The following is a 19570-nucleotide window of genomic DNA, read 5'->3' as shown; positions in this document are numbered from 1 at the left end:
CTACATTGGAGTTCAGACAGAGCCTCTGTCAGGAAGCTGGCCTGCTCTTTCCACTCCATCCCCAGAAAGAACTGCATTTCCCCTCATTTCATCTCATACCTGCTTCTAGGCGGCCTTTTGCTGCTGCAGCATAATTGGGGGCTTCCACATCTGTCTCCCCTGCTAGGCTGGGTGCTCCCCAAGGGGGAACAGCCTGTTTCATTCAGCCTGCATCGCCGTGGTCCAGCACAGGTATGGACAGAGAGGAGGCAGCAGCAGCTGTGTGCCAGCCGAGAGAATGACTGAAAACAAAGACATTTGCTTTATTTGTTTTCGGACAGTAGCACATCCTCTACTTCCCAAACACACAGCAGCCCCAAGCACAGAGACATCCATAGGCACCCAGGAGAAAATGGCTGTGGCCCAGGGGTCTGCGGACTGTGGTCCCATCACTGGTTCCTTCTTCAGAGCTCCAAGTCACCACCAGGGCCAGGATGGAGGCCTGCTCCTCAACCCTGCAAGGGAGAACAGGTCACAGTTCAGTCATGGCCCTCTCTTTTGGGAACCCCGCACATCCCCAGAGCCTTGGCTCTAAGAGGGCCCCCGGCCCTCGGGATGCCCCATGAGTGTGACTGTTCGATGGAAAGGGTGGCCCCCAGCTGGTCCCTGCAAGCTGGAACTGTGCCTCTTCGCCTCCATGCCCACTCAGCACATGCCTCCGGTGGCCCATTAACAAGGAGCCTGCGCTCATCTGACCGCCCTTACAGACAGGCAGGCAGGCCCCAGCCCCAGGCTGCTTCACCCCGCCAAGGTCTCCCCTGCCTTCTTACCTAACCACTCTGAGTTTTCTAAGTGAAACCAGTGAGAGAGCGGGCTCTGCTGTGTGAGAGCCTACACCATCAGGCTGCGTCTTGCTGGAACCTACCTCCAAGGCACTGCCCACATCCACACGCACACACACATCCCCGGGCTTGGAAGGGACCACGCAGGTGCCAGCAGGAGCTCTGGGGAGGCACCTCCGGGTGGTGGGCCTCTGATACCCACTCCCTGCCTGCCAGAGATGAGGGCTCCTGCCAGCTGGTATTTCGAGAAGCAAATCGCTATCAGAGATCCCCCCGGCCCCATCCCGGCTCCACCAGAGGTGGGCAGAGGTGGGCAGAGGGCAGCAACAGGGTACGCTGTGGGCACCGAGGGCCTCAGGAGTTGGTGGAACATGCTTCTCCCGAAGGAACGCTGTGCATGCCGCGCAGTCGGAGCAGGGCCGGCCTCCGCTGCTGCCAGTTGCCTGGGCTCCAATTTAGGCTTTAATAACGCCAGGGGGTGGGGGCCGGGGAGGAGGGAGCCAGGCCTGGCAGTGCCCCAGAGCCTCTCTCAGGCGTGCTAGAGCTACAGAGAACACACTGGAGATAAATGCAATCTGTCTTCCTTCGTAATCACATTTTTGCCTCAGTGCAATGAAGATATATTGGTGAGATGTGTTTGTTAAAGATACATTCTGCTGGGGGCGGGGCGGAAAATTCTGTGGCCGTGGGGCCCAAAGGGAAAGATGGAGGGTAGTCGGGGGGCCGGGGGGGTGGCCAGAGGGCTCTGCGGGGAATCAAGGAGGCCACAGCAGGACCCTAGGCCTCTCCCTCAGTAGAAAGTTAGGTGCACGGTGTGCAAGCCCGTGCCATGGTCCTCCGATCCCACCTGGGCAAGGGTTCTCGTGCTCGCCTTCACAAACACCTTGGTAGAAGTGAAGGGGCCCAAGAGGGCCACCTGCTCCCATGGCCCACGTTTCGTGGTGCAGGGCCACTGGCCCAGCTCCGCTCCGTGCTGCAGGGACCACCGGCAGGGTCTTTGCTGCTCAACTTGAAATTGAGCAAACAGCTTTGCACGCTCTACGACGGGGAGGAAACGTGATCTCCTGAGCAGGCTTCACGCCTGGTGCCACGCGGAGCTGCTGCTGGGCCCCGGGGTTTTCCCAGAGCCCACTCTGGGCAGCGGACGCTGCGGCTGGGCCTTAGAGCCCAGACGCACACACTGCGCCACACGGGGCCCGAGCTGACAGAAGAGTGAGGAGGGCTCTGGCGAGGCCGCGCTTTTGAGCAGGAGAGACACTCCGCCGGACCTAGCCAGACCGGACCTCCGACCTCAGCCTTCCTGCCACCAGCACCCACAGCAGTTTGTCTCCTACCGGGCACAAGGGGCTCTTCCACAGGAAGAAAGCCCCATCCTACAGCCCGTCTAAGCAAACATGCCGGCCCTCTGGGGAGGTCCAAGTCAGGCGCCCCTAAGTGAACGCCAGGGAGGGCCCGGGTCCAGCCTGGGGCAGTTACTGCTGGGCTTGGGAAGGGCAATGGAATTGTCTAGAAGAGGAATGGCAATGGGGGGAGGTGGGAGGACAGGGTCGGGAGCTGGCTGGGAGGGTTAGGTGAAGAGGGCAAGACCTTGGGGCCAGCTCTCAGGGGAGGCCCGCTGCCATCCTCACACATCCAGGACACCTCACCGCTGCCCTGCAGGAGGGCTGGGGGGTGTAGAAGACCTGGGACCACCGTGACCCCCTTCAGACCCGCACAGAAGGGTGGGCCGAGAGGTACCCTTCACTCCCTCATCCTGTCGGGCAGACTGCACCTACTTTTCTACCTCCCTGAACCCAGAGGCTCTTCTCCTTCCCAGGACTGCCCCTGCCCTTTCCGTGACCCCGACCCTGCACCATGGGCCCTCCCGTGAGCTCCTACTCCCAACTGCTCAAAGGTAAGAGGTGGGTGGCACAGGCATGCCCTTTACTAGGTGGTGGGACCCAGAGCTGCTCCCAGACCTGCTCCCGGACCCAGAGCTTACTCAGAGCCACTCCCAGACCTAGCCTAGTGGGGTCCAGGGCCCCTGGGCCCTCTTTTCCTAACCCGGCTATCCGAGGGCAGTCATGGGATCAGCTAGAAATAACGTCCGAACCAGGAAGTGGCAGAGGAAATCAAAGTTCCTGAGTCCGTCCCTGTGCACAAGGCAGAGGCCTCGAGGTCAGCATGTCTGACTTCGCAAAGACGGGCCGAAAGAGTCTGGCGTTGGCACCCTGCCCCCGTGCGCCCAGCAGCCCAGGCCAGGCGCAGGGCGAGGCCTTACCTTGTGGGCAGCGCTCACGCAGTGCTGGTAAGCCTTGACCAGGTCCGAGCACAGGAGTACTTCTTGTAGGTGGTCACGGTAGCAGCGGAGGATCTGGGCCTGCAGCCCTGAGCACACAGGCTCCGTCCGGCGGGGCCTGCAGGGACAGAGAGCAGCTGGGCCTGGGGTTCGGCCCCAGTGGGCACGGAGGGGATCCGCTCCCTCACTCAGCACCACCAGCTGGGCACCCGGCAGCCATCAGCATCGGGTTACTCCTCAGAGAGAACCAGAGAACACAGGGGGTCAAGGGCTGTCCGCAGTGGCAGACACCGAGGGGACCGGGCTGGGGCTGCGGGCTCCACAAGGGCTCCAGCCCCGCAGGAGAGGGGCCAAGGCGGCCAGCTGGAAGACCCCCGTGCCCACCCCCACTCGCTGCCTCGTAGGGCTCTTCCTGCCTAACGGGCACACCTGACTGTGACTGTGCCATTGCACACAATGCAGCTTTCTCATACAGCGGTGGTTAATCTGATCTCAGAACTGATATATGCGCAATGAAGAGAACGGGAAAAACCACAGAAGTGTCTAAAAACATACATAACATTTTTAGAACCTCACTTCCTGGAGATAACCTCTGCAGCGTTTGGGGGGACCCTTTCTTCTTTTTTCTTTCTTTATCAGAGAAGGTTCAGAACCTACCAAAAAATGAGTCTGTTTTCTTTTCTCAAATATGAAACAAAAACCAAGGGAAATAGAGATTGTCCTGAAGTGGATCAGTGGCATCCCTGGGCCGCTCTGACCAGTCTGTCTCCTTCCCGACGCCTTCTATCGCCCCCTCTCCCTTCCGTCTCTCTCCGGCAGGCACACGCGCATGCAAGGTCTCACTCACGTGCACACACACACTCACGCTGCACGCCAGGCACCACCCTACTCACCCTCGTAACACCTCTGTGCAGTACGAGCTGTGATCTCTCACCTCCTGCTACAAGTCAGGAAACCGAGGTACAGAGGATGAAGTAACCTGCCCAAGGTCACCCGCTGAGAAGTGGGAAGGGGGCAGATATTTACGAGGGTTTGGCTGCACTGTTTTCACAGATGGTTTTCAGGCCAGGTCCACGCCGGAACCTTTGCTGCCGTTAGAAGGAACCGTAGAAGGCACCTGACGTGGCCTTTCGGCATAAACACCACCTGTGGCCAGGGCACTTGACGGGAGTTGTAAAAATGCAGAAAGTCCCTCTTCAAGGCTCTCAGCAGTGAGAGGATCACTCTGGCGCTTGACACAGCTCTGCCCCCGTCACCCGGCAGGGAGACTTGCAGGTTAATAATTCTCCCGGCCCGGTGTCTCAATATTTTAGAAATCCAGCCATGCAGTGGGTATGGAACGGGGCAGCACCATTATTATTTTAAGAGAACTCAAACAAACCGAGTTCGTCGGTAAAGAACAGCAAGCAGTGCAATGAATGCTCAGTGGCTTAGCAGGTCAGACACTCAGTATTGAACGGTCTCGCTTTACCAGCCGGGAGGTGGCACTTTCGCTACCGCTGTGCCACCAACGATGCCACACCGGGCCCGGATGCCCCTGCCTTCCCCTGCACCATCCCCGTGTGTTGGCTATCATCCTCGGGCCTGCCATCTCACGCACATGATGTGATTATGTGATGGGAGAAGCAGCTCGCCCGTTCCTGGGGTGGGGATGGGGGGGGGGGGCGGGGAGCAGAGGGGACAGCTCAGGAGGCCGCGCTGGCCTGGCTCTGCCCCAACAATGTGCAGTTCCATTGGGTTCTGAGGATGCAGGCATAGAGCCGAGGCCGGCCCTCTACCGCCATTCCATTCCAGTCCTTGATATCACCGCCCCGGTTCGTGTCCATGGCTTGGGCGAGATCTTAGGGATTTCCTACTGAGGACACACAGGGTCTTGTCTCAGCACTAGCCTCCCATCGTCACACAGGGCAGGAAGATGGGTTCCTAGGATTCAGCTCTTTCCTCTCGGGACCCTGGGACCCCTGCCACTGGATTCTGTCCGCCACCGCCCACAACTGGGGCACAGTGGGGCGACCAGCTGCCTCCTCCCAATTCTTGCCAAAGGTCTCTACATGCTTGTATTTAAAGCTTTGACATTGTGGGCCTCTTAAAATGGATTTTCAGGGGCGTCTGGGTGGCTCAGTCAGTTGAGTGTCCCAATTTGGCTCAGGTCATGATCTCACAGTCCGTGGGTTCGAGCCCCGTGTCAGGCTCTGTGCTGACAGCTCAGAGCCTGGAGCCTGCTTCGGATTCTGTGTCTCCACCTCTCTCTGCCCCTCCCCCGCTCACGATCTGTCTCTCTCTCTCTCTCTCTCTCTCCCCCCCCACAAAAAAATTTAAAAAATATATATTAAAAAAATAAAATGGATTTTCAGCCTTTTGCTGGACATTTCATCTTGGGCAAATTCTCTCTACAACTATGCTAATTGCTTCGCTCCCAATTGTTCTGATGTTCTCCCTTAGGATGCTGGGAACACACAGAGCTTTGCTTTGTGCCCTCCATCTCAACTATCTTCCCTTCTTTGTTTTACTCTCTTGTTCTCCGTCCTGGGGGAACACAGCTTATTCCTTCCCCATTCCAGACCTGCCCTTGGCAGGGTGAAGCCCATGAGACCACATCTTTTTTGTGGCTCCTTCCTGGTGTCTCTGTTGCTGTAGCTCCCGAAGGCACAGGCTTTATCATACCGCTTTTGGACCCCCTGAGGCAGCACCCCCCATGACGTGAGCCCATGAGTGCCTGCTCCCAGCTGCAGCCCAACCGGCCGGCAGGTACTCGGGGGGCATCTGTAGTTGGGGGAAGCACCAGGCTGAGTAGAGGCAGAGGTGTAGCTGTAAGGCTGTATGAGGCCTCCAGGTCTATGGGGAAACAAGACAGGTGGGGTCAGAGCGACCCTGGCCGGCTGGTTGGGCCGAGCTGTCCTGGAGCCACAGCACCGACCCCATGAGGCCTCACCCTCTCCAGATCTGCCATAGGGACACTGGCTTTCACTCTGCAGGCTGTAAAAGGGTAGAGCGGTTGTCTCCTATCTTGTCCCTCTCCTTCTGCCCCCGCTTCCTTCGGTTTCAGGTCCCTGGATGGAGGCCCCCGTGCATTTTGAGGGCAAACATCACAGAACCCCCAGTAGGCTTCAAGTTCAGGAGAAAGTGGGCCACAGAGAAATCCATCGCCTCGAAACCAGGATCACCTCTGCAACTGCAGAGGCTTCTCTCCTCTGGGACTTATCAGGAACAATATGAGGAGACAGGATAGCAGGCAAATGTCAACTGGAAGAAATTTCACCCGTTTGCCTACAAAATGGCTCTGAATGGGAAGGTGGACAGGGAGAGCACAGCTCTCCAAATAAAAGGCTCTCTCTGAAGCAAGGTGGTGCAGGGCCTGGGGTCCAACCATTCATGAAATCCGCTGCATTCTATCCAAGCACAGCCCCACCCTGCCCTGGGCCACACCAACTCTATTTACACTGCATACAAATCAGCACAGAGGCTGAGAAACATTCAGGCTTATAAACAGCTGCTTTTCGAATGCATAAAAAATGTATCCACAACTTTCCAGGGATTGAGAGAAGTCCAGCTGCCCTAAGAGGTGTTCACTGCCACAAGTATGCCCTTTGCACATTTAGATCTAATGGTCCACGTGGCTTTGAAGGGGTTAACGTCACCCAGGGCAGAAGGCTAAGAGTGCATTGCTAAGGAAGGCAGCTCTCCTCTCTGGCCCTTACTTTCCTCAGCTGTAAACTGGAACACTGCCTGCCCTGGGCTAACGAAGGCTCGACAGGCATGTGCATGACAGTGTGTGTCGTGAAGGGCCGCTCTCACCAGCAGCCTGGCTGTCAGTGGGGCAGGGGTAAGGCTGGGGAGGGAGGAGAGCTGAGGAAGAGAGGCCGGTGTTACTGGTGGCACTTGGTAAAGAGTGAAGACAGGAGGCTTTGGGGCTGGGACTCTAGATGTTGGCTCGAAGGTGGGGCCTTGTCTGAACATGTCCCTCTCCCTGTAACCTAAGCTCTAGTGTCTTCCAGACCTTGCTCAGATCTTGTCCAGGTCTTGCTGGTGCCTATTTCCCCAGCAATCTTTTTCTTTTCTTCTCTTCTCTTTTCTTTCTTCTTCTTCTTTTTTTTGTTTTTGTTTTTGTTTTTTGAGAGAGAGCAAGAGACCGTGCTCTCAAGCAGGGGAAGGGGAGAAGGAGAGGGAGAGAGAAAATCTTAAGCAGGCTCCACAACTGTGAGATCATGACCTAAGCCAAAATCAAGAGTCAGATGCTTAACCAGCTGAGGCACCCAGGCGCCCCTCCCCAGGAATCTCGAGGTACCAATCACAGTGCATCTTCTCCAAGGATCCAGCAGACCCATGAGCGTGGCAGCCTGTAGACCAGTGGGGAGAACACAGCTTTTGCCCCAAACCCGGGGCCAGGCTCTGGCTGTACCATTTCCCACTGTGTGGCCAGGGGTCAGATGGGGAAGAGGGCCCCCCACTGTGCAGACCTGCCCGAGACTCAGCACGTGGGGGTCAGTCCTCAACCCCAGTGTCCCAAACACTGAGGAAACAGGCTGAACGTTGCTTCCTCTGCACAAAGGGTTTCCACACCCTCCCTGCCCTGAGGGCTGGCGCGATGGCCACAGGCTGGGCGCATAATGAGCAGGAGGCAGAGACCAATGGACTCTAAGCCCTGCCCTGTTCACTCGGACAACAGGCCCGTGGGACCAACCAATCACCAGGGGCACCACACAGATGTCTGGGAGTGAAGGCCTCAGAAAGGCCAACAATGCCACGATGACCTCTGGGCATTCAGGATCAGGCAGCCCCCACCCCCCATGCTGCCCACGAACCAGAGTTCTACCTCCTTGGTGGTAATAACATGTTTCCGTAAGAGCAGTGAAAAAGAACGTTAGAAAAAGGCAAAGTATTAGCCAGGAATAAGAACACACTCCGTCCCCCTCCCATCCCACAGCACCACGGTCAGGCCCACAAGGCCCTTGTGTGCTCCCCACCGCTGCCCAGCTCTCTGAGAAGCAGAGCGGCTCTCACCACTGGGCACCACACACTGGGAACCCTCTACCTCTGGGCCGCCTGCTCCCCTCCCTTCCCACTCTGGGCACACAGGTTCCTTACTCCTTAACCTCTGCCCTGCAAACCTGTGAGCTAGCCCATCAATCACCCCTACCAAACCCAGAACTTCTCCTCCACCCACTGCCAATCCCCAGGTCTATTCCACAGTTTTCCCTAAGAGCTCAAGACTTCTGAATCCAACAGGCCCCTGGAGCCTTCGCTGCAGGCATCCCAGGTTGCCCTGACTCGCCATTTCCTTGATGGGATTCACCATCTAGCACCAAGGAACGCACTCCCCTTCCCTGGTTTCCTGCCTTGGTGAGTGGCAATCCCTCCGGCCACCCACCTCGGTGGAAAACCTGGATTCGTTCTAGATGTCTCCTCCTGCCTCCATTCTAGATGTCTCCCCCCGTCTTTCCAAATATCTCCCTTCACTCTACTGATCTCCTCCTACTCTCATTCTAGATATTCCTCCCACCTTCACTCTAGATATCTCTCCCACTTTCATTCTAGATGTCTCCCTGCTTTCTTTCTAGATGTTTCCCCCACCTTCACCCTTGTTGTAAATATCTCTTCCCACCTTCATTCCTTAATGTATCCCTTTTGCCTCTAAGTAAACCAGCTCTGCCTTTCTCCATTCAAACTGAAAACCGAAGATGCCTCCATTCGCCATCCCAAAGAGCTCAGAAACCCATTCTCCCACTTCTGGTGACCTAACCTACTCTTACCTGGGCACATCTAGATGCCACTTGCTGCTCTCCCTGCCCCCAACCACCCTCCACGGTCAGAGGTTTTTCATCCCCCTCAGATGTGGCATTGGGCCTCTGGCTCCTGTTTACAGAAGCCCTACCTTCCTGCCCATCTCCTGCCTCCCCCACCCCTCCCCTGCTCCAATTCTGAGCGGTGCCCATAGCAGACTCCCGTAGGCCTTCTCGTTGGCCATCATGATCCTTCTAGAGGGTCTCCCTGAGCTCCCACAGCCTCTTCTTTGCCCCACCGGCTTCCCTCCCCCATGCCACCCCCTCGAGTCACATAGTCCATCAGTGCCCCAAGGGCACTGCCAGCTTCACACACCTTTCCAGAGGGCCCTCCATCAGCAATTCCTGCTCAACCCCAGTGCCTGAGCAGCCTCTCCTACTGGCCTTTCTCCCTTACACCTTCACTATTCCACTCTGTCCACCAATACACTCATTTTTCTAAGAAGTTGAACACCATTTCAGACCCAAACTACCTGTGCCCCTTATGTCCCTCTCAGCCCACCTTCCTTTCCAAGAAGCACTGCCCAGGGCTCCCCCTCCTACCCCTCACCCCTGGCCCCCAGGTCAGCCTCATCAGGCTCGTCTTACTCAGGGTGGTCACGATAGCCCTGCTATGGCCAGCAACACCGTTCATTCCCTGAGGCCCTCTCTCCCTCTGCTCCCTGGAAGCTCCATCCGTGACCCCTGCTCTCCCCACAGCACTCGGCTCACAGGCCACGCTCCATGCCAGAGCTCAGCAGGTCACAGGGCCCAAGTGGGCCTGCTGCTTGCTCCTGCGCCCTCCTCCTCCTGCACGCTTACCTTGGGAGACGGCATCAGCACTGACGAGACTAGCTGGATGCCCAGGAAAGGAAAGTCACCCCTGCCAGAGCTCACCCCCACCTCCCACCACGCCAAGCTGCCCTAGGCTTTATCTCCCAGAAGCTCCTCATCCAGTCCCTAGTCCCCATCATTATTTAAACTACTTAAACTCCTCCTTACCTCCAGCCCATCTTCTCTACTGCAATTGGTGATTTTTCTAGAACACAAAGCAGCCCAGATTTCTAAAACGCCAAGCCAGTTTAAAAACCCATTTCTTGGGTGATTACCGGAAAGGAATCTGTGCTAATCATTATTTCATTTAATCACCAGAAGAACCTTATAAGGTGGGAACGTTACTTATTTTTTTAATTTTTGTTAAATGTTTATTTACTTTTGAGAGAGAGAAAGAGAGACAGAGCACGAGCGGGGGAGGGGCAGAGAGAGCGGGAGACACAGAATCAGAAGCAGGCTCCAGGCTCTGAGCTGTCAGCACAGAGCCCGATGCAGGGGCTCAGACCCACGAACCGTGAGATCATGAGCTGAGCCGAATTCGGACGCTCAACCGACTGAGCCCCCCAGGCGCCCGTTTACTTACTTTATCTTAAATGAAGAAACAGCGGCGCAGAGAGACCCAGCAGCTTGCTCATGCTTCACGTGTAATAAGCAGGAGCAGCAATCGGGTTTGAGCCTTACTCTAGGCCCGCTGGCTCACTGTGTTCCCGTGGTCCTTGCGCAACCCCCATGTGCCCTGGTACCGCCATCTGTCATCCGTGTTAAGCCGTGCAGTTGATATTACCATGCCACTAGCCTGAATGCCCTAAGAAGGCAGGCTGTGTCCCCAGCACCTCACAAGCTGAATGCGGGTATCAGTCTCAGGCCTCAGCCTCTCGGCCTTGCTCTCGTTTCCCCCAGGACACAGGGGAACCAGTTGGAAGTACCCAGAACATGGCTTGGGGACCCCGTGGCTCCTGTCTGTGTCTGTTACTGCTCTCTGGTCTTGTTCCCCCCATCCACGGGGCAAACCTTTAGTGGCCTTCCCTGTCTGCAGGAACTTCCTCGATCTGCCCACTGGATTCTGACACGTTTACCTGTCTGTCTCCACACGGGCTGGAGACCCCAAGGCAGGTCCAGAGCTGTGACGGGGCCTGCCCAGATGCCACCTCAGATGACACGGATGAAGCGATGCACCCACTGCAGCTTCTAGCACCCTCCACTTCAGTCCAGGCCCTCGCTGGCCAGGGAGGCAGAATTTGGGCACAGGATTGAGCCTGGGCGAGCATGAGCCCCTCAGCCTCATGGACCAGGGCTGAGTGAAAGGTCCAGGGCTGAAACTATGCCTCTGCAGGGAGACAAAAAAACCCTGGGCCTCCAACAGCCATGGATGGCCATGGCCATGGCCCAGGGGGAAACAGACCCTCACGTCATCTGAATTTCTCGATTCACAGCGAGGGACTGGTTTTAGCTTTCCTGTAGCACAAGCTTTGGCTTAAGTTAGCTAGGATTGAGTGTCTGTCACTTGCAGACCGGGATGCTGTCTAGAGAACACAATGTGGACGGAATGGGGGGTCACGGGCTCCTGAGAACTCTGTGTACACACATGTGGGCCAGTGGATTGGAGGGCCTCCTGCCAGAAGTCACATCCTTCTTAGAAGGAACCTCAGAATGCAACATTAATTGGCAACAGGGTTGTGGCAGATATAGTTAGTTAGGATGCAGTCATTCTGGGATATAGGGAGGACCCCTAATCCATTATGGCTGGTGTCCCCATAAGGAGAGACACAGACACACAGGGAGAAAGAAGGCCATGTGACGATGGAGGCACAGACTGGAGTGATGTGCCTACAAGCCAAGGAGCTCCAAGGCCTGCTGGCGGTGCCGGAAGCCTGGAGACAGGCACAAAAGCTGGTCCTGTTTAAAGACTCCCAATTTGGGTTCTTTGTCACAGCAGCTCCAGGAAATGCACGCAGTCAGTCCTGCAGGAAAGGGTCTGACCTAGTCTCCGGAGGCAGAGCTGGGAGTGCCGAACGGCGGGGGCAGTTGGTGGGAGGCAGGTGAATCGCTAGTTACCTTCTAGCCAAGAGCAACGTGAGCTCCTCTGCAACAGACGGCTCCTGAACCACAGCAGCCCACTCTGATGAGTATCTACCAAGTGCCAGGCTCTCTGGTCCGCACAGTGCCTCTCACCCTGTGAGGTCACCTCCAGTCAGAGAACCGGGCTCCTCTGCCTTGCTTCATCTACAAGCAGAGAGGCCATAATTCATGACCAGGTCTGCAGAGGTCTTCCCCATGTTCCTGGGTGGAGGATCAGGCTATTTGGGGGTGGGGGGGGGGTGTAAGGACGGGGGTGACAAAGGGTAGGTTTCTAGCTCGGTAAACAGCACAGGTAGAAAATTCAGCTTCCTCTGAGATGACATCTGGGCAGGCCTACGGTCCTGGTCATTCTGAAACCAATACCTGCCAGGGCCCGCCGCGTGCCAGGTCCTAAGCAAAGCCACCACAAACCTGCGAGCTGGGCGTTGCTGTCCCATTCCATAGATGGGACCAGGGAGGTGAGGTGATTTGCCCAAGGTCACACAGTGGTGAGAGGGAGCCAGGGTTAAGAGCCTGGGGTGTTCGGCTCCACAGCTGTGTCCATTTTAGCTCTACTCTGCCTGTGGAAAATTCCCAAAACTTCCCAAAGAAGAAACAGCCAAGCATCCAAAATGAAACACCAGACACTTGCCCCAAACTACGGGGATGGCAGGGTTGCGGAATGGAGCCGGAGGCTGGCGGCTCAAAGGAGGGAGTGGGGGAGGGCTGGCGAGGGGGGGAGGGCTACAAGGCATGCCACGCCCACAGGAGGAAGAAGTGGGGGGATGATGAATGCAAGGCTCCACAAAGCTGATGACAGAGCAGAGTCAACTGGAAAGGTGGCAAGGAGAAAGGAAAGGAAAGGAAAGGAATAGCCCCACCAGAGGAGCCAGCTTCGGGCAGGGTGGGGCCAGCATCTCCCTTCATGGGTGATCTGAGCAGAGTCACCTCCACCTGGAAGCTGGCAGGGAAGGTCCCGTGAACAAACCCAGCAGGCTCTTAGGCCTGAGCGCGTGCAGTGTCCTCACATGCGCAGTGCCAAGCCTCTGTGTACTCTTATTTAATAAATGAAATCTCATCAACTTATCCTTCTTCCATTATCACTGCTGACATCAATCTGATAATATTGGCCTGGTGTGGAATTGGGCTATTATATGTCCTCCTGATATTTAATTTCAGAGAAACATCGGCAGGGGGTGAATATATGGAGCAGGCTTTTTATTACAGGCAGCAGTAAGGAGATTCCAAGTGAATTAGACATTCATCTTCGTCAGGTCCAATCTAGCTGTTCAGGAGAGGGTTTTGTTTTAACCATGGCTGGGGCTGAGGTGCTGACGAGACCAGCTGGTGACCAAGGACTTGGTTAACCGGCTGCTATCGACGATGTGCCATTCAGCCCGGGGAAGTGGAGCCCAAAGATCCAGCCATCGATCAGCCTGCCACGCGGGATCACTATCAGCTGCTCGAAGCTGGCCTCCAGCTGCCCCCATCCCTCAGGCGGGAGGCAGCTCTTCCGGGAGCCAGGCCTAGCAAGATGGCCCTTCCGCGGAGAGCCGAGGGAGAGCTCTGCTCCCAAGAGGAAAGGAAACACAAATTGGCCCCTGGCTGCCTTTCAGTCCATGAAGGAGAGGCTGCCCGTGACAGGATTCTTCCCAGGACCATCACTTCACACACACACACACACACACACACACACACACACACACACACAGCAGTGGGGAAAGGGCCATGCCTGGCTTTGTGCCCACTTCCCCCCTGGGATCCCTCCTGAGTCCCCGGACGTGTGGGATGGACATGGGCGGGTGCCCTCTGGGTGTCTGCGATCAGAGAGGATCCAGCAGGCTCGCAGTGTCTGAGGAGGGCCACATCAAGACCACCTGGGGCTGAAGAGCTTTCTGGCACCACTTCTGCCCATGAGAGAGGCCCATAGCATGGTCCTTCAGCAGCCATGGCCCTGGCGTGGGGCTTCTGCCTGGGGCGGAATACACAGTCGTCGGCGCTCAGGGCTGCCAGAGGCTTTCAGGACACACCCTGTGCCAGCCCGGCACTCACCAGAGGGGGAGACGGCATCAGGGAGTGGGTGGAGAGCCCCTTGGACCCCTGGTCCCGAGCAGCCCCTCCCTTCCCACACCTCTCTCTCTGAGCCCTTGCTACCTCGCCCCTGGGCAACTTCAGAGGTGTCCTGGCTGACCTCCCTCCCTCCCTCAGGTCTGCCCCTCCAGCCCACCTCCTTGCCAACACCAGGGGGAGGCCTAGGAATTCCCATGGAAGGGAGGCCAGGCCTGCCCTCCCAGCTCTGTGCTCAGCCCTGCTGTACATACCCACGATCAAGGCTCCCAGAACCTACGCAGACCAACCTCACAGCAACGCTTCACTGGGAACCAAGATCCCCCTCACACGAGGGTCCAAGAGCCACCAGCCTTCACTGGCCATCTGCCCCTACCACCCCCACCTCTCTCTCCTCTCACAAAACCCCACTGGCTGACCCAGTAAACAAACGGCACTTCCTTCAGTCAAGGAGCAACTATTTGCCGAGGGCCTGCAGTGCACCAGACCCTCAAGGGACCAAGCCACAGCCATACCCCCAGAGACCCCCACTTGCCTACATCTATAAGGCCCGGAGGCAGGGCCAGCCCCTCCCTGTGGCACCTAAGCCACCAGTGCCCTCCTAATGGCACAGCCTTGAGAGGAGGTCAGCCTCCTGCTGCCTGAAGACCCTGAGACAGGCCCCTTCCGGGGAACACTGAGTCACGTCAAGACTCCCCCACTTCTGGTTGCTTCCAGACCCACAGTGGCCCTTGCCCCTTGGGAGATGAGACTACCACCGGCCACTGGAGGGGACACACACAGAACTGCAGGGTGAAGTGGGGACACGCCAGGAAGGGAGGAATGGGACCCGGGGAGGGGAGGGTGCTGATCGCCAGTCAGCTGGGACAGCTGGTGGAGGCTGTCATGCTGCATCGGCACAGGGTGCGCTGCAGAGAAAGGGGCCCAGGGCCTGGACGGAGGATGCGTGGCCTGCTCACCCGTCCCTGGCAGTCTGTCCCCAAGTCACTGTGGTGAGGGGATGCCAGCACCTGGGAACGTCTGGGGTGGCTATTTTTCGCAGGCCAGGCCTGTGGGAGGTGCCGCCACGGAGATGGGCTCCCTGAGCCCACCGGAGGGGTCCAGACAGTGTCTTTGACCACAGAGCCCAGGGGAGCCAGCCACAAAGAGGCGGTAGGCATCTCTGGTGGTGGTCAACTGGCCGAGGAAGACCCTCAGTCTGATGAAGACAGATTTGACTGCAATTACCCTAAGAGAGCACAGGCAAGTCACAGCCCTGCCTGATTCCGAGACCTGAGCCCCTTCCAGAAGACTTCCAGGCTACCGTGTACTGACCAGGGGAACCACGTGGCATTTGCAAGAGCAGAGAAGAGGCAGAGCTCCTGCAGTGGCGGGATGGGGGGGTAGGGGACCCACAGCAGCTCCTGGCCAGCTCCTACCACCACCCACTCGGCCCACGGAGGTGGAGATGGCCCGGTGGAGTCTCTCGGAGAGTCCCGAGAATTCCAGAGCTTCCCCACAGCTCCTGCTTGAGGTCGAGATCTTCCGAGGCTGTCCTCTGACCTCCAGCAGTAGTGCTGACCTCCTACATCTTCTTCCAAAGCTGATGAGCCTCTGGATCCTGTGTGGAACCCTCTATGCCCAGAGCACATGTAGTGCTTGTTTTCCTGACTAGTTGCTGAAGGATGTGAACCCCCTCTTCTCGGGCCCCTTCCCACCCCATCCCCTTTTTGGTTTCACTCCAGTCCCTCGACTCTATCTTTGTCACAGCTGTCGCTGTCATGAGTTTGCTTGTCTGGCTGCACACCCATCATCCATCCATGCATGCATCAGCCTGGGCACAGTTTCTAGGAGGCATGTACTATCAAGGGCAGTGTGTGTGTGCCAGTGGGGGTGGGGGGGTGGGGGGGTGGGGCGGCTCTCATGCAGCCCCTAACACAGCAGAGCAGAAACACCTGGAACAATAATCAGAGAGTTATAAAAACTGGCAGGGGGTCAGCCTGGTGAGTCGAGGGGACCAGAGGAAAGAGAGGCGGCCTGGAGGCCAATGGGCCTCCCACTGGGGTCCACAAAAGTCGAGGGCGGCATCCTGCTTACCCTGGCTTCCCAATCTCGTGGGAACCTGTTCTCACTTCTCTGTGTCCTCTGTCCTAAGACTACGCTGGCTTCCAAGCCCTTCCCCAGTCCCTCCGCTGCACCTTCTACTCTGCCCAGGGTGACAGACAAGTACCTGGATGGTGAGCCAGTCCCCAGCCTGGCTCCTACTGATGGAATCCAGCGCCTTTCCTATGGTGCCCAAAGCCCTCCATGATCTGCCTGCTTCCCTATGGGAACTCTTGCAACACCCTTTGGCCACCGTCTCTTCTCTAACATGGGGGGCCTGCTGCTGTCTCTGGAACACGCTGGTTCTCTTGGGCCTCTGGGTCTGAGCACACATGACTCACTCTGTCTCCACACCCCTGCTGTCAACATCAGGTCCCTGGTCACCAGGCTGCCTGGCAGATCCATCCATCTGCACGGCCCAGCCCCATCCCTATTTGCCACAAAGCCCCCTGCCCATCAGGAAGACTGAGGTTCTTCTATGTGGGAATAGCAGTGCTATAAATACCAGTTGGGGGCCTACTGTGTGTCCGTGCCACCTGCAGCCTGTCTGGAGCCTGCCCGCGTGATCCACAGGATGCAGAGCTGTCATGGCACACGCTTCTGTTTCTTCTCTGGCCTGTAAACTCTTCTCATTGCTCATTTATTCCCAGTCCTTGCTGGTGCTGCATACAGCAGGTGCTAAATACATAAGAGGTGAGAGAATGCCCTCTGGGCCATGTGTCCCCAGTCTGTACCTTGGCTCCCACCCTTCCTTCTCTGGAACACCCTCGTCCCTCAAGACACCACACAAACACCACTTCTGCAGGGACCTGGCCAGGGCACCCACTAATCCCCAGGAGACCCATGGTGCACTTCCTGCTTGCGTGGGTGCCCATATCAACCGAGGTCCTCTGCCGGCATGCTGCCTGCCCCCTTCTTCTTCCCCCCCGTCCCCTCTGCCTGGAAGAAAGCATTCCCAATCCAGTGTGGCCTCTGTTCTGTGGCCCTGCTCACCTGTGACAAGCACCCATGAGGGAGCTGAATAGCTGTGGTCAGACCTGTGCAGAGCTGTCTCCCCATGGGGCTGGGAGTGCCTTAGGGCAGGAACCACAGCTTATTACCTTTGTTTGCACAGGTCCTCGTCTAATGCTGAGTGGGAAGCAGATAATCCATAAATCAGTTGAGATAGCCAGAGCATCAATAATGAAGTCTCTGGAGCTCCATCTCCTAGGTTCTCGGGGCAGAGACCATATCCTCCTGACCTGCTAGATGTCTGCCCGGTCTGGCTTGGTGCTCCGTAACCTGGCAGGCAGGCCCTGGACCATCTATTCTGAACTTCTTTAAAGACGTGTGTACCTGTCCTGGGCCAGGCTGCGTCGCTTTCCGGCTGTCCCCTCATCTTTGCGGCTCACGAACACAGTTTGTTTTCCATTGCTAGCCTCCCTCAGGTCCAGCCTGGGCCACAGCTTGCCACCCGCCTGTCCTCAGTGACTCCTTCTTAACCACCACAGGCTTGGGGGAAGCCTTCCAAGGGCCTGGCCCTCGCTGCTCTTTGAGGCTGGAGTCCTGGCCCTGTGAATGGGATCTGCGCAGCCCCAGGACATCTTTGTAGAGGTCAGGTGCTCGACACTGACTGCAAATGAACAAGCCAGACAGCTTCCCTTTGGGGGCTTGGAGGGACCACACATTGCGTTCCTGCCTGTCTAGGCCTTGGCCATGGCCACCTTCCACAGCCACCAGTAGAAGTAGGGTGCCATGTGGGAACGCCAGCACTTTCCCCTTCAGCCTGTCACCTGAGTGTACGAATAGGGTTTGCAGTGTTGTGTGCTCTGGTGAGAGGGCTGACCCTCCACAGGTGACACAGGGACAGGGAGGGGAGAACTGAACCTAGACCTGTCATGTGAGTCTCAGACAGTAAGCAAGCCTGGGGCAACACTCTGGCCACACCTGCTCCTCCCTGGGGGCCTTCCCTGCAGGTGCCCCTCAGGGTCTGGCCAATCCTTTCCCCATTGGTTTCCTGTATTCCCCCTCCACATGAAACCTGAACTGATTTCTTGAGCCCACCCCAGCCCCCAACATGCATCTGGGCTACTTACTGTCACCGGCCGCCTCTATCCCCACACACCTGGCCTGAGCCTCAGAAACACCCTCCGGGTCTTTTCTTGCCTTGCCTCGTGTTCAGCCTGCACAGGCCACATTCTCCCTCCTACCACCACTGGAAGTGCCGCCCACCAGGGGTGCCTCCTCGCTCCTGCTCCCCTCCCCCTCCAGAACAGTCCCACAGGTAGGCCATGCGGTACCTGTAAAGGTAAGTGATAACTTGGAACCTAATTTCCTTCACCCACTCGCACACAGTTCTTTTCACAGTTGTCCTTTAAACAGTAGAAATGTTTTATCAGCTGAACTCTTACACATCATCTCAGTGAATATGCAGATTAATAGGGGGTGCTCCCCGCGAGTCCTTTCCCTCCCCCCAGGGTCTCCTCAAGCACAGTCAGAAACTAAATGGCACAGATAATCACGAGGGCCTCCTATGGCCAACTCTGGGCATTCCGAGCAGGAACCCCCAGACACTGGACCTGCTTCACTGTGAGGGAGACAAGAAGGATGGCGGCCCCACGTCTGCCAGTGACAGCAGAGGAGGCAAAGGGGTCCCTCAAGGGGTCACCTTTCCCTGCACCTCAAATGTCGCCATGGACAAGAAGGGTATTGTTGGCAGTATGTTTTTCCATGCACCCAGAAAAATCAGTAGCCTCATTCTCTAAAGCCACCTCTTGGCTTTGGGCCAGGGCTCACTTCTTTTGGTGTGAACACAGAGTTGGCTCTGGGTTACTGGAATCCGGTGAGACCTGGGAAAGAAGCTAATCCAGGGCGAGGAAGCCAAAACAAGCAAGGGGGAGGGGTGCGGTGGGAGGGGGGCTATGCCTCTGTGTCCTAACTCCTATCACTGCAAGGATGCTGAAGGACTGCAGCTGTTCTCAAAAAACAAACAATGGGCACCTTTTCCTTCAGCCCACCCAGCAGAAGTTGGAGGAAGGGGCTGGTGAGGAGGAGTCACTGGGCAATAGTGGTGGCAGTGTGCCACTGGGGCAGTGGGTGGAGACGCAGAGGTGGTGGGGAGAAAGGCAGCCAGAACGGTTGGGAGGTTGGTAGAACGGAGCACAAAGTTCAGTGATCAAGCAAAGAAGTATACATGTTTAGGAAAACAGGAGCCTGGCCTCTTGCACTCTGAGAAAGGACCTCTAAACATGGAGAGGCTACAAAGAACCCTAAGTACCGGAATTAGAGATATCAACACAAACACAAAGACGGGTAAGTACATCTTACAGGTGTATGCATATGTGTATGTATACTTACTAACATACATACAAATACCTACAGGGGCTTGTGCATAATACATGTATTCCTACTTCTATCCACTGAGAGCACCCAGAAGCACTGACACCCCAGTAAGAATGGGCACACCCAGTGCCCACATCCTGGTTTCTCAATACCATTCTCCAGTAAAAGCAACAGGGCTCCTGAGAGAAGTAACTGATTCCAGGGCCGGGACCGAGAAAGAACAACAGTCCTGGAACACCTTGTGCCACAAAGTCAAGAAAGGCTTAGAGAATGAAGAGATGTGTCAAAATGACAGAAGAATCTGTTTGAAGGGCCAAATCTAAGATGTTTTGAGCATCAGGTTAATAAGA

The 19570-nt window shown here is 56.7% G+C and overlaps 1 protein-coding gene across 2 annotated transcripts in view; it reads right to left on the bottom strand.

Annotated features, from left to right (window-relative positions):
• Positions 1-278: 278 nt before the first annotated feature.
• CHCHD6 (coiled-coil-helix-coiled-coil-helix domain containing 6) overlaps positions 279-19570 on the bottom strand; it is a 251132-nt gene continuing 231840 nt past the window's right edge. For both annotated transcript variants that reach the window (XM_058725766.1, XM_058725767.1), the window contains exons 7-8: positions 3082-3217; positions 279-494 (exon numbers count right to left, since the gene is read on the bottom strand). In XM_058725766.1, the coding sequence (XP_058581749.1) occupies positions 489-494; positions 3082-3217 (142 nt within the window). In that variant the 3' untranslated portion in view covers positions 279-488. The remainder of the gene's footprint in view (positions 495-3081; positions 3218-19570) is intronic.

This window comes from Neofelis nebulosa, chromosome 4 (genome assembly GCF_028018385.1).
Source record: "Neofelis nebulosa isolate mNeoNeb1 chromosome 4, mNeoNeb1.pri, whole genome shotgun sequence".
Classification (NCBI taxonomy): Eukaryota; Metazoa; Chordata; class Mammalia; order Carnivora; family Felidae; genus Neofelis; species Neofelis nebulosa.
This window is presented reverse-complemented; position numbering and strand designations above follow the sequence as displayed.